At 37.8% G+C, this 15,463-nt stretch overlaps 1 protein-coding gene across 4 annotated transcripts in view; it reads left to right on the top strand.

The window, feature by feature from the left end:
• Nucleotides 1-15,463, top strand: part of LOC143848329 (elongation factor P (EF-P) family protein) — a 28,140-nt gene that overhangs the window by 2,266 nt on the left and 10,411 nt on the right. For all 4 annotated transcript variants that reach the window (XM_077357263.1, XM_077357248.1, XM_077357256.1 and 1 more), the window contains 4 exons: nt 2,180-2,249; nt 5,094-5,160; nt 5,281-5,348; nt 6,132-6,255. In XM_077357263.1, the coding sequence (XP_077213378.1) occupies nt 2,180-2,249; nt 5,094-5,160; nt 5,281-5,348; nt 6,132-6,255 (329 nt within the window). The remainder of the gene's footprint in view (nt 1-2,179; nt 2,250-5,093; nt 5,161-5,280; nt 5,349-6,131; nt 6,256-15,463) is intronic.

Here is a 15,463-nt window from a genome sequence, read left to right as displayed (position 1 = left end):
AATTTGTTGGGCCCCAACATAAACAGGTTGTGCCCACAAAATCATCTCCATAGGATGATCTTAATTGTCTGATTTGTAGAGGGACTAAGCCATAAAGAAACCTCTACAAATTGGAGGGTTAGGATCATCATATGGAGATGATTTTTGGGCACACCTTTTTTATTTTTGGCCTTAACTTATTTACGGTGGGGCCCAAAAAAATTAATGGTTTTAATCTTTAAACAAATTGGGCCCCACTATTTAAAAAAAAAAATACGCACAACTACATGTGGGCACCATATAATCTCTCTCTCTCTCTCTCTCTCTCTCTCACACACACACACACACACACACACACACACACAGACACACATATAGATTATTAGGAATTTTTTTTATTTATCTGTGTACATTTCTCTTATTATATACTGATATCTTATCGTGTATTAATAGCAAAAACTACATTTTGATATTACATGATCAAGCTTTATTACAGAGGGACTCAAGTCATTGCCAGTCCATTTTGTGGATTATTCTTACCTTCTTTTGTTAGAATACTATTATTTGGTTCCTTTGATGCTTTAGCAAATTTATGTTTGAGCTTTTATGGATTTTGTCTTTATGAATGATTAGTGGTATGCTCATTTGCTATGGTAAAGTGTAACAATCTTCAATGACGTATGCAACAAGAGAGAAATGCGAGAGGGAAGGGAGAAGATAATTTGTTTGGAGATGAGAGTAATATGATTTTTGGTTATGCCTAAAAGAGGATTAAACTGATTTATATACTAAAAAGGAAAATATGACTAAAAGACCCTTAATGAGGGCTCTACTGCTTTGTATTGTAGTACTAGATTTCATGCTGATTTGTTCCTTATAACATATTTAGCTTATTGAACAAATGTACATAATGATTTGTAGTGAGTTCCTTAGTGCATACATCTGCGGTCTACCACTTGATCGTGACTAGAGACATGCAAGCGAAAGACCTCACCACTCTCCAACTTGTCTCTGATAGTGAAAGTCAGTCTCGTCGCTCTCCTCCTTGTCAATAATTTAGTTAATAGATTCAAAGTTGGAAGTGTGAAGTCCCATAAATTAATAAAACCCTTTTCTGCAAGAGGAAAATTTGAGCCTAACATGTTTGTGTTGTTATCTTCAAAATTTGCTGTGAACAAACTTCTGGCACACCCAGGGGACACACTTCTCTCATCTTGAAGTTGGAGAGGTTCCCTAATTTGTCATCTCCTTAGGCGTTTGGATACGCGGATTTTAGAATCTTGGATTTCCTCAAAATCCTGGACGGGAGACGAGAGAAGGAGACAGTTCGTCGTTTTCTGATTTCTTGCCTTTCTTTCTGTCAGCAAGAGAGTAGGAGATCATCCCATGTTTCCAGGCTATAGAAATCTCAGGATGGAGGAGAGATTTCTAAAACCTGGATTTCTTACTTAAAATCCAGGATTCCAAAGAGAAGCGAAATAGACGGTCTTTTTCTTCTCTCGTCTCCCATCCATGATTTTTAGGAAATCCAAGATCCTAAAATCCGCATATCCAAACAGCCCCTTCATGTTTGGTAGAAATCAGTTTTTGGCTAGGGGTGCAAGCAACTCGGGTCAATTTTTGGAATTCGGGTTGGGCTTTTACCATAAAATCTGGTCGGGTTTGGGTTATTCCAATTCATTTTTTTAGCAAAATTTCAACCCAACCCGATCCAAGTTGCACTTTGTTTTTCATGTCCATAGTATTTCTATGTGACTATCGTCCTCAACTTTTTGAGTCATCATTCTTTACAGCATAATATTCCTCTACCACTGTTCTACATATTGCATTAGCACATTTTTAGTTTTTGTTGATTCCTTTGTCTCATTGAGATTGTGAAGCTATTTTTGGGCTAAAGGTTAGGGGTGCAAGCAACTCGGGTCAATTTTTGGAATTATGGGCTTTTACCATAAAATCTGGTCGAGTTTGGGTTATTCCAATTCATTTTTTAGCAAAATCTCAACCCAACCCGATCCAAGTTGCACTTTGCTTTTCATGACCATAGTATTTCTATGTTACTATTGTCCTCAACTTTTTGAGTCATCATTATTTGCAGCATAATATTCCTCTACTACTGTTCTACATCTTGCATTAGCACATTTTTAGTTTTTGTTGATTCCTTTGTCTCATTGAGATTGCAAAACTATTTTTGGGCTACCAGGTGGAGCTCCGAGATGTTGATACCGGAAACAAGATAACTGAAAGATTTCGCACAGATGAGCCAATAGAGCGTATGCATCTCAAGTACCAGATTTTTGTAGGAGGCTGCAGAGTCAAAAATCCAAAATATAGCTATTGAATATGACATTTTGCTATCTTAATTGAATGTTTTCCTGTAAACAACATTGAATTGAGTTGCGATTGTGCTGAATGTCTTGTCTATATTGGTATCGATTTTCAATCATATGCTGTAATCCTGAAAATTTGATATTATGTAATTTTGAAATGATTGGTATTAATTTTCATTAATATGTTGTAATCCTGAAAATTTGAGACATAGTACTATCCCTAACATGGCATGTGTTCATATCTTGTAGAATAGTATCCATTAGTTAAAGATTGAAATTGGTAGTATGATGAGATAAAATTGTAAACTTATGCTTGCTTATACACTTAAAGCAAAAACGAGGTTAGAATTTGAATAACAGGCTTCCAGTTTCAATGGTTGTTGGAGGCGGTTGGGTCCAATGAATCGCAACCTGTGGTCCATTTCATGGTTTCATTAAATACTCTTTATATAATGGGACAGCTAAGCTGTCTTGGGCACCTTCAAATGAGTGTTGCAAAGTACTTGTAAACATGATGGGGCTCATCACCTTAAGTGCTGTCTTCTTTATGTTCCTTATATTATGTAGGATGGGGCCCATACTTATCAAACTTACTATTGCCATACTTAAAAATAAGAGAAAACGGTTCCTACACATATGTGTAGATAAGTTATCTACACACAAGCTTAAAATACAGTGGGGCCCACATTATTTGGGTGATCCAAACCATTCATTTTTAAGGCCCTCACATAGATAGGGTGTCCACAAAAAATCAGATCCATAGGATCATCATAACCATTCGAACTGTGGAGGCAAAAAATGGACTAATTTGTAAAGGTTTAAAGACATCCATTTTACCTCCACAAATCGTAGGATTGGGATTATCCTATGGATCTGATTTTTTATAGACACCCTATCTATGTGAGGGCCTTTAAAATGGATGGGTTGGATCACCCAAACAATGTGGGCCCCCACTGTATTTTAAGCTAGTGTGTAGAGAACTCTCTACACATATGTGTAGGAACCGTTTTCTCTAAAAATAATTATAGTTCACTAATATATAATATGATGATTTTCATAAGGTGCCCCCAACCCACACAAATCTTCTTTAATTCCTATCTTTCTTACTCTTCTTCTTCTCCTGCCTCTTCTTCTTCTTATGAATATCTGATTTGTAACACTTGGGGTGAATCACTAACGTAGTAACGTGTAGCCAATGAAACAGTTGACATGGTACCAATACTTTGGGGAACAAAAAAATAAATCTCATAATTGACACCTGTCCCAACTCCCAAGCGTGTGAATTTAATTCTTCCTCGTGCTTCAGTTTGCTGATATGATAATTTATGGATAGGTACTAAATCTATTCAACTTTTATGAAGCCATATTCACTGAAGCATTTCTTATTGATGATCCATTGTGTTCAGTTTTTTCTTGGGAATTTAAATTCCTGCATGTTTCACCTTTTGAGAGCGATAATAGTGTTGGGACTTAGGACCCCAATGGGTATATATTGGTGCTTATTCGTAAGGGTTGGTGTCTAAGTCTTCCATAGTGTGAGATTAGTGAAGGATTTTGGAGGGGAAGATCACCTCTTCTTGGCAGCCAACAGGGAATATTAAACTCCATTATCTATTGGGCTTTTGCGAGCAAGACTTTTTGGGGTAATTGGTTGGAGATCTTTATTGGAAGTGGTGGAAATTGTGTTGGAGCTATCGTCGTGTTGATAGGATCGAACCCAGGTTGTTCTTATTTCTAAATTTCTTCAAGCTCAATTTCGTTGGTTGTTCTAAAGTCAATCCTAGTTCCTTCAAAACTTGGGGAGTTCTCTGAAATGAGATGGTTCAGGTTGTTAGAGCCAACTATTGATGTCACTGACTCTAATGAGGCTGAGGCACGAGGGCTAGTGGTTCTTCTTTTCTTTTAAATGGAGCTTTTCAGGGAGTTATGGATTGAGGTAACTCTTCTAACTTCCTCACTTGGGGATTGAAACTTAACCATCTTTTGGGATTGGCTAACTCTTGAAATGTGGGATTTGAATAAAGCGTTGCTTCCGTTCTGCACTCATATTCCTAGAAGTACTAACAAGTTGGAAGATTCCTTAGTGCTAGAGGGGGTTGAGAGAGAGATCCTTTGCATTGGAAATATGCTTCCACTCAATTAATTGCTTGTCTTTGTTTTTTTCTTCTTCCTATTATGTTGGGTATCTGAGTTTCACTTTTGTTTTTTTTATATTTCCTTTTTCTTACTAGATTTCTTTGTTATTTCTCAAAGAAAATAATATGACAATATTAATGTGGGATTGTTTTCTTTAGTGGACTAAGCAACTCTCTTGTTGATTTTTCAAACAAATTCTTCATTTAATTAATTAAAATTGTATAAAAATTGAGATGAAATTTAGTTCAAGGAGAGAGAGAGAGATGCACACGTACATGCACACCACCACCATCATTGTACACATGTACAAACAAAAGGAAAAGAAAAGAAGAGAAAAGCTATAGTGTGGTTTTCAATGGAGTTGTTTTTCACATCTCTATTCCATATACTGTTCGAAGAAATAATAATTCGTACTGATTGGTTACAATGTCAACTTTTTTTTCATCTCAATTTTCCGAAGTCATATCCAAGATGTTATGTATTAGTTATTTATGTGGCTAAGTCATATCCAAGTACGGTAATTGCATATAGGTTGTGTAGATATCAATCCCCTATGTATGTTGTAGTTGTTTGTGTCCATATACTGTGGCATGCCAAGTAGATCTTTCTTTTGATGATGTCATCTTTTTGCCTTTGTTATTTATTCTTCAGGTGTCTTTGTTGAACAAAAGACTTACACATATTTGTATCAAGAAGATGAATCTGTGACAATAATGGAGTGAGTTCTTTTGGCATAATTGCTTTAGGCTCATATGTGAAGTTCTATTTTCTTGTTGTTGAAAGATTTGTATTCTGAACAACTGTGCTTCAAATGCCTGATTTTTGAACATATAATCAGGCCTAAGACGTTTGAGCAAATTGATGTCCATAAGGAACTGTTTGGCAATGGTGTTTCCTACTTGCAAGGTACTTGTAGCTGTAAAACTAGATTACACAGTTTGTCTTGTATTGTTGTTCACACTTGACCTAAAAGATGTAAACCCTTCAAATCATCAAAGATTATTTGATCGTAATATGTTATATACATGAAACAATGAATAAAGTAACTAAACTACCTTAGTTGAGATAATAAACCCGAATTGTCCTTGCATGTGCACAACTATATTTACGTCTTGTCTAACACTCTCCTTCAAACAAATGATGGATCAACAGAGAACATAGAGAGTTTTGAAATAGAAATTGTAACTATGCCACTCTATGAGACTTTATAATGTTAGATACCCCCTTCTATTTGTTTCAGTGTGTCTACTTAAGTTTATTTGTGTTTCTTTAAGCATTTACTTTGGTTTATCCACTGTAAGTTGATAGGGCATGTCATGAGGATGGCTCTAGTGGCATATATTGTAATTTCCCTTTAAGCGACTTGTATAAAGAAAGAGATATGACGCCGTAGTGTTGGCTGTTGCAACCACTCTCCCATGATTTTTCTTTCTTTCCATTTATGTTTATTCCTTTTGGGGATTGTGGGTTTGATGAATAGCCATCTACGGGGATCTCATTTGATGGTACATATTTGTTTTTTTAGCAGTCCCTTAACTGCTTCTGCTTGCTATGCAGAGAGAATTATTCTAACCATTTGAGCCAACTACAATGATTTGTAAATATAACCTATTTTGTCCTTTTATTATTATTTTGATAGTATGCCTATTTTAAATAAGGATTTAACTTTTTGTATCCAATGGTAAACAGATAACATGACAGTCAGCCTGCAAATGTATGATGGAAAACCAATGTCAGCATCAGTTCCACAACGTGTGACCTGTACTGTGGCTGAAGCACAATCTTCTTTAAAGGGGCTGCACGCCACCCCTCGGTATATTTCATCACATTTACATGCAATGCTTGAGGACATTTACTTTTGCTTATGTCAATGGTTATGTGTTTTTTTTTTTTTTTTTTTTTGATAAATGGTATATATGGTTATGTTTATGTCTATTGTTGTACCTCATTCCCAAAGTTTGAGACATCTAATCAGAACTATCTTTTGTGCTTTTCATATCTGTTTGGATGTTTCTTGAACTTGAACTTTGAATATTTTAGTCCAGTTTATATGTTATTCTGTGTTAATTGGAGCATCCACTTGCAAGAATATGGAAACTTCATCTAGTTCTATTCCTTACATCCTCCAATCTTTTTTGTTGCTATTTAAGCATGCATTTGACACTGATTCATCTCGTGGTATAGTGGCATCCCTGTCAGCCTTGCATGATAGGCTAGTGTTCTAGCTGAGTACAATACCAACATGCATGATATTGATTATATATAGGAAGATGACAAAAAAAATGATTTAATCAAAAGACTGTTATTGAGATGATTAATGGATAAACACTAGCCAATGCTATTTCACCCCAAAACATTTTGGAACTTTAATATGAGGAGAGATCTGGTAGTTTCAGTGATATGTTCATTTTTATGAGAACACAGTGCATAATGGGCCAATGGTTCATTCCCTCATGCCTGAGAAATGACTAGAATGCAGAAGACAAATACTCTCCCTTGATCCCAAAAGGATCGCATTATTTTTCTTAAGTTGTCTTTCAATCATTGTGCTGAAAATTTTAGAAATCACTATCAGGTCAAATTTCACTTTTTAAGGAATTAAATAGAAGATGTTCGAGTGGTGTTTATCAATGATGAGGGAAAAGAGCAAAGTTCCTCTATTTGTGAGAATAGGTGTAGGACCCCACCCGTCAGAATGTATCAAATCAAAATTAGCCAAGGATTTATTATTACTTGGAATAAGAAGAGTCTAGTTTGGCCTGCATGTTGGTTAATGTTAACATCCTTAGAAATTTTGTTCTTTATGACAGTTAGGATGAGACATATTGAAAATCCTATTGGAGTTCGGATGCGCTAATTTTGATGTCAATGTTTCAACTAAGAATTGGAGTCACTTATGCTACATCATCATTCTTGAGTCCGAGCTAGAAATAACACAACCACTTTTCTCCTCTTTTGGCTGTAGAATGAGATTTGTGAGAAAAAGGAAGGAGGAATTTTAAGTCGATTTAGGAGAATTATCATCACCAGGCTTTGGTCCTATTTTTGAGGACCAAGATGGTGGAATTTGGTTAAATCTTTATAGATAGATATCATAGGTCTCAAAATAACCTTCACACGAGTATTTACTACAGACTGTGCCTGAGGGTCAAGTTGTGCATACTTGCAGGAAAAAAGAAATTTTTAGACAAAGTTTCTCAAGAAAAAAGTAGATGAAAATTTTCTTGGTCTTCTTGTCTTATAACCCATACATCGTATAAAGCAATAGAAATTTGTGTGCCTCATTCCTTCATAAAGTTTTTCAACCAATAACCTTATGCTTATGCTTGTTAATGTAACTCCATTTACTTATCATTCATTTCCTTTGTGTGACAAAAAAATGGAGCCCCAGGTCTTATTCAACTTTAATCCTCAATTTTTATCTTCCATGTCATCTTTTTTACTTTTGATTATGTAGCACCCTCAATACAAAACGAAAAAATGGTTTGCAAAGAGATTATGCTGATACGTAAGACCATTGATATAGTTTGGGAAAAAGACCCAGAAATTACATTTTATTTATGAAATTACAGCCGAATAGCTGCATAATTTGATTTCATGTCATACTGGCGTTGTACGAGAAAAAAGAGAAAAATTTCCTTCGAGGCGGGTTACCTCTTTCTTCTCCATTTCTCACACGACCCACTAGGAAAGTGGGGTCGTGTTGGAAAATGTCGGGTCGTGTCGACCCCACTTTTTCTAACTCGACCTCACTTTTTCCAATACGACCCGACCCGACCCGACATTTACACGACATGACCCGACATTTCACCGACAAGACCCGAACTTTTCCTAGTCGAGCCCTACTTTTCCCTGACGCGACTCGTTCTTTTTCTGACACAACCCGAACTTTTCCTACTTGACCCCGACTTTTCCTAGTCAACCAAAACCTTTTCCGTCGTCTTCCATTTTTTCCGGCGCTGATTCTTCTTCTTTGTTCTTCTTCCTCTTCCTCTTCTTTTTTTTCATCATTCTCCTCCTCTTCCGAGTTGCAATGATGGTCGTCAGCGGTGTTGGAAATGAAAAAAACAGAAAAAATTAGAGAAGAAGGCATTCTAGTCCTTTTCATCGTACGGCATCACTCTTCAGTGCAAACAACATACACTACCAGACCACTGATGTTTCAGAATTATAATACAATTTCTAAGTAAATAACCCTTATATTTTTTGGGTGAAAGCAATCAAGATATCAAAGAGAGAACACAAATTCCATCGGAGCCATTCTCTTCTTAGAGTATCCATTTGTCAAAGTGCAAGTGCATCCATTAATAACCTGATGAACACAACATCTATACCTTGTAGGAATTTATATCATAGTCACAAATATTTGTCTTGGGAATTTCTCAAGAAGGTTGCATCACAGGATTTTTTTTGGTTATTTTTGGGTTTGAGTTGAGTATAAACTGAAAAATAAAATATTTAAAATGTATAAAAATATAAAGTTTAAGAACAAAATGAAGACAACATATACTATCATGAATTTGTCTCAATATTTGTCATATATATATATATATATTTTGCGAATCTAGCAGCTTGGGAAAAATTTAGGTTTTTTCATTTTATGATAAAATTACAAAATATTGCAATAATGTTTGAAAATATTGGAGATATTTGTTACTATTATTTATTTCTACTTGAGAATCTAGCAGCTTGACTTTGCTGGAAAAAAAAAGCCTAGTAGCTTGACTCATGCAAATTTATGTTGTCTAGTTTGAAGAGGTTTTCAAATTACATCATTTATTCTTTTTTTTTTTCATTTTTTTAAATGACATTGCATTTGATCCTTTTTTTGGATTTCTAACGTTGCATTTGATCCTATATATGTGTGCGTGTATTTGGTGATGCATATTGTTCATATCAAGGATACGCCTTTGAGCTGGGTAATATAACAAGGTTGCTAGAGTGGGAAGCGAAGGCCCTCAAGAAGGTGGGAAGCAGAAAGCTGGAAGCATGAAGGGTCGGAGAATTTTTTTAATAGTTATATTGACCAACCAAATATTAAAAAAAAAAACACTTTTTATTAAAAGATCCAACTTTACTTAAAGGAAAATCACTATCAGCTGAAATGCCTGTGTTGACTAGTCTGTTGACCAGTGTGTTGACCAGTGCACGACAAGAAGAAAAAATTTTAGAGACCAAATTATGAGATTTTTTTATTGGAATTTTGAGATTTAATAATATTTGGACACGATAGAAATTATGAATTTTTAAAATTAGATAAATACCCCATCGTTTGGAAGTTAAGATTTTAACTCGACCCATTTTTTTTCGAATTTTGTACTAGAATTGGAAAGTTGACTTTTTATCCTTTTAGATTTGGGTCTTGAAATTATTTATAATAGATTCAAATGGGGGTATTCCCTTATTTACATGTAAATCTTAAGTACATGTACAATAAAAATAGTAAAGACATTTACTTGGTGGTAGATAGGAAACACATTTCCCATAGAGTGGGAATTGCGATTCCCATAGAGTGGAATCACATTTCCCATACTGTGGGAATCACGTTTCCCACGATTCCGAATCGGGATTCCCAATTTTTGGGGAATTGAGAAGATTCCTGATTCCGAATCGCGAACTGGGGAATCGTGATTCCCCAGTCCAAGTAACGATTCCTGCTTCCTCTCATGGTGCCATAAAATTAGAGCAATATGCAATTATTCCACCATGTTTTTCTGTTTACTTTTATTTTTAACAATTATTGGCATAATTACTTCAACTAAAAAAGCTAGGGAAATGATAAAAGAGCCCCTTTTCTTTACATGGGACAGCCGGCTGCAGTGTACATGGCAATCAGGCCCTTTGAATCCTTCCCACATGAAGTACACCAACTCCTCTGCAGTCATAGATACACTGCAGCCGGCTGTCCCAAGTAAAAAAAAGGGGCAAATATCACTTCCCAAAAACTATAATTCAGTAACTTTGATGTGATTTGTATTATGCTGGTAAGCATATCAATCGCTTGTCTGTCTGTCAAGTTATTTTTGCTACTACTTGAATTAAAAGTGTAAAAACAATTATTTTAACTAAAGAAATACAATAAAAATAGGTAAAGTAGTAATATAACTGTATAAGTACTAACAAATTCCGTAGTTAAAAACCGTAAAAAAATAATAGTAAACTTAACAAGAAATATATCCATGTCAAAATTTTAAAACATCAAACATAAATCAGAGTTACTTATTAGAAAGCTAAAAATCATGATTTTTTTAAAGTACGAAATGTGCACATAGATCAATACTTGCATGGATCATGCTCATAACATGTTAGATTAGGGGTGCAACTCGGGTCGGGGTCGGGTTGGGGCCAACCCGAACCCGACCTGAGGAACCATTTACTCAACCGAAACCTGACCGACCCGAGGAACCCATTTTTCCAACCTGAACCCAACCCGACCCGAGTTTTTAAGTTTACTAAATAAAAAATGATAAAAAATGTCGGCTTTCACTCTGGTCGGGTTGCCCAAGCCCTCAACCCGAAACCAACCCAAACTCGACCCGACCCGACCCAACCCGATTTTTCCCCCTAATGTAGATATAATTCTATTACAATTAAAAAAGGGAAATGATTTCAGCACTCCAACGTTTGATAAAGATGAGCGAAGCATCTTCTCGTGTAGTGTTTAAGGGCTTGTAAGAGCTTTTTGAGAACCATAATATTCCTCTGACCGCCCTTTAAATACTACACGAGAAGATGCTGCACACTTCTTTCTCAAAACATTGGAGCGCTGAAATCATTTCCCTTAAAAAATAGCATAGAGTTAGTTATTAGAAAGCTAAAAATCATGATTTTTTTAAAGTAAAAGGAATTCATACAAAATGGGCACATAGATCAATACTTGCATGGATCATGCTCATAACATGTAGATATAATTCTATTACAGTTAAAAAATAGCATATATTAAAAGAAATGGAAAGTGCAAATTAAATTAAATTAAAAATAGTAAATAAAATGAAGAAAAAAAACCAATAGCATGTATAACTTGATAGGTCTAGCCTAATAGATGTAAAACAATCAAACAATGCATTTTACATTTGAATTTATCATTACAAGATGAAATATTACAAAAAAACATAATGAAAGAGAGAACAACAAAATAAGTATAGATAACACTCAAATCTTATCGTAAAAATTCATATCTAAGAATCATTCATGCTTTGGATGTATTACATTTAATCCATATAAAACACGAAAAAAAGAAGAGATATGAATTTTACCTTGAATGAAAAATCCCCAAATTATGTGAATCTGATTTCGATCCAGTGATTCACGCTTCAAATCTTATTTTTTGTTGTTGCATGTATTAAATCTATGTTGATTTACGCCATACAATCTTAAACCAAGAAAAATCCTTTTGAAAATGGAAAAAAACAATGGAAAAAATGAAGCTCATGGTATTCACGTGAACACGACATGATATAAACCCCATATTGGCATTGTATCAGTCCATATTGGTTGGTAAACCTTACATATCGGTTACATTGACCGATACACTTTCAAGTTTTTGTGAAGCCTGATATGGGGGTTGTTAGAATAAGCTTATGTAGCCTAAGGGCATTTTAGTCTTTTCATAATAAATATATGTGTGTGTTAGAGCAAGGAGGCTAGCACACAATATTCATTCTCAAATCTCTCTGTTAACATAGTATCAGAGCCCTAGGGTTTCTCGATGCCCTAGGGACCTCCATTGAAGACCTCTTGTCTTCCTCCATTGAAGCTCATGCCCATGCCCATGCCCATGCCCTAACTTCTTCTTCCATTGAAGCCCATGCCCATGCCCATGCCCATGCCCTAACTTCTTCTTCTTCCATTGAAGCCCATGCCCTAACTTCTTTTTTTTGTTCTCTTTCTTCCTCCATCTTCACTGGTTAGCCCCCTGCGCCCCCCCGGGAAACCCAACTTTCTCTGTTTGCCCCCTGGAAAACCCAATTTTCCCTGTTTGCCCCTGGAAACCCAATTTTCCCTGTTTTGCCCCCTGAAAACCCTACCCTCCCCTGTTTGCCCCCCCGGAAAACCCTACCCTTCCCTGTTTGCCCCCCCTGCGCGTTCTCCCTTCTTCTTTTGTAACATCTTTCCCCATCTTCTTTGACCTATAAGGATATTGTTCTTCTCTTCTAGCCGTCGGGTGTTCATGCCCTAAATCTTCCCGTTACATTTCTCACATTTTTTTTGGTCGCGGCTCCGCTCTGTTACATTTTTCTTTGCTTCCTACTTGACGACTTAAGCTTTGTCTCTATGTTTCGTTGTAGTTCCACAAGTATGAGGCTTCGTGCTTGTTTTTTTCGGGGTCCTTCCAGCGGATGTTTGTGGTTTTTCCTTCTGATTGTTTATTTTTCGTGGTGATTTGCTTGCCTATATTTGGCTGCCCTTTTCTGTGGTTGTCTATGATTGTTGTGGTGTGTCTTGTCTGGTCTGCTTCACCCACATCCCATTTGAGTTTTGGTGTTTATTATGGCCTTGCCATCAGCTTCTTCCTCCGGTTCATTTCTGGTGTCGGTGACCTCTATGACATCCATTAAATTGGATGGTGCTAATTACCCTGCCTTGAGTCGTTCTGTTCACCTCTATTTGCGAGGTCAGGGCAAGTTACGTTTCATCACGACGGATCCTCCGGATCCTAAAGATGCTGGGTATGATAAGTGGAGTCAGGAGGATGCCCAACTTCAGACTCTTCTCTGTCAGAGTATGAAACCAAAGATTGCTAGCCACATGCTATTTCTGGATACATCACGGGCAGTCTGGTTGCGTGCTGAGACACTCTATTCCGGCAGCAACAATCTCACGCGGATTACTGATGTTTACAGTGACTTCTTTCGTATCTCGCGTGGAGATAAGACTGTTGCTGAGTACTATTCGGATTTTGTTGGTCTTTGTGAGCAAATTGATATTTATCATCCCCCATCCACCGACCTTAAGGTCTTGGCTCAACAGAAGAATGAGCTCCGTACTACTCGGTTTTTGGATGGCTTAGGGCCTGAGTTTGTCCCTCTTCGGCAGCAGATCCTTGGGTTAGGCACGCTCCCATCTATGGATGAGATCTTTTCTCGCGTTCAACGCGCTCTACGTCTCGATCCGGCTATCTCTATTGCTGGTGACTAGTCCGCCTTTGCTGCCCGGGTCGTGGTCGCAGTCATCGCGGACAGGGCCGTGGCTTTGGTCGAGATTCAGGGGGAGGCCGTACTTATGGGGGTCGTGGCTCACGTTATTGCAGTCATTGTGACATGGAGGGTCACACTATTGATTTCTGTTACGATCTCCATCCCGAGCTGCGTCCCGCTCGAGCCGCCCACTTCGCTTCTGAGACATCTGCTGAACCTACACCTGCTCCCTCAGACACCATGCTCGTCTCTCGGACTGAGTATGAGTCACTTTTGCGCCTACAGGAGAAAGGGAAACAACCGGCTGCTCAACTTGCCACAGAAGGTAGCAACCTATCTTGCTCCGTTAGCCACTCCGCTTCCTAGCTTATTGATTCTGGTGCCTCTCATCATATGACCGGTAACAATACACTTCTTAGTTCCTTTACTTCTTGTGCTCCTACTAAGACGGTCACCTTGGCCAATGGGACTCGATGTCCTATTTCAGGCACTGGGACTGTTACAGCCACATCCCACTTATCCTTATCATCTGTACTCTGTGTTCCTACTTTTCCCTGCAATCTTCTTTCTGTTAGTCAGCTTACTAATCGCCTTAATTGTTCAGTAACATTCTTTCCGTCTTATTGTGTTTTTCAGAACCTTGCGACTGGGAAGACGATTGGCTCGGGGCATGAGACAGATGACCTATACTACCTGGATGATGCTATCACTCTCACGATGTTTAGTACCACAGCAGATTCCTTTATGTGGCACTGCCGGCTCAGTCATCCGTCTCCTGAGCGTCTGCAGCGTTCTTCCGTTGTTTCTGGTGTTATTAGTCATTTTCATTGTGAGTCCTGTCAGTATGGAAAACACCATCGTGTTTCCTACCCGTCTCGTTCTGTTAGTCGTGTCAGTAGTCCTTTTGAGTTAGTGCATTCTGATGTTTGGGGTCCATGTCGTACTCCTTCTATGTTTGGTGGGAAGTACTTTGTTATTTTTGTTGATGATTTTTCCAGGATGACCTGGCTTTATATAATAAAGGATCGTTCTGAGGTGTTTTCTACATTTTGTTTATTTTATGCTGAAATTACAAATCAATACTCATGTTCCCTTAAATGTTTACGTACTGATAATGCCCGTGAGTATTTTTCTGATCGGCACGGTTTTCAAGAGTTTCTTTCTAGTCGTGGAATTATTCATCAGTCGTCTTGTGCCCACACTTCACAACAGAATGGTGTTGCTGAGCGAAAACTATGGTATCTTGTAGATATAGCTCGCACCATTCTGTATCAGATGCATGTTCCCAAATCTTTTTGGGCTGATGCTATGCTTACAGCCTGCTTGGCTAATCGTCTACCATCTTCAGTTCTTAGCAATCGGTCCCCTTTTTCGGTGTTACACCCTTCTGGGAATCCGTTTCCGTTACCTCCCAAGGTGTTTGGGTGTGTTTGCTTTGTTCAGGATCTCACCCCAGGACTTGATAAATTGTCCCCAAGGGCAATCAAGTGTGTTTTCCTGGGTTATTCACGAACCCAGAAGGGTTATCGATGCTACAGTCCTCAGCTTCGCCGCAAATTTATCAGTGCTGATGTCTCATTTTTTAAGGATACTCCCTACTTTCCTGCTTCCTCTTCTTTACCGGTATCTCCTCCTCCGTTGCCATTGTCGGTTCCGGTTCCCAGTTTGCCACCGGATCCGGTTCAGCGTCCCTTCCAGGTATATACTCGCAAGCGTTTTACTACTTCAGTTGAGCCTTCATGCCCTGCCATCTCTTCTCAGCAAGCGGGTCCTTTACCCTTATCCTCTGAGGATGCTACTCAGGTTGATGAATCTCTTGATGCCCCCCCCATTGCGAGCCGCACTCGTTCTCGTACCACTCATCACCCTATTCTGATGCGGTAA

The sequence above is a fragment of the Tasmannia lanceolata genome, unplaced genomic scaffold (assembly GCF_043159265.1).
Source record: "Tasmannia lanceolata isolate RefF3 unplaced genomic scaffold, GAP_Taslan_0.1 ptg000003l, whole genome shotgun sequence".
Classification (NCBI taxonomy): domain Eukaryota; kingdom Viridiplantae; phylum Streptophyta; class Magnoliopsida; order Canellales; family Winteraceae; genus Tasmannia; species Tasmannia lanceolata.
Note: the sequence above shows the minus strand (reverse complement) of the source record. Positions and strands in the feature narration are given on the sequence as shown.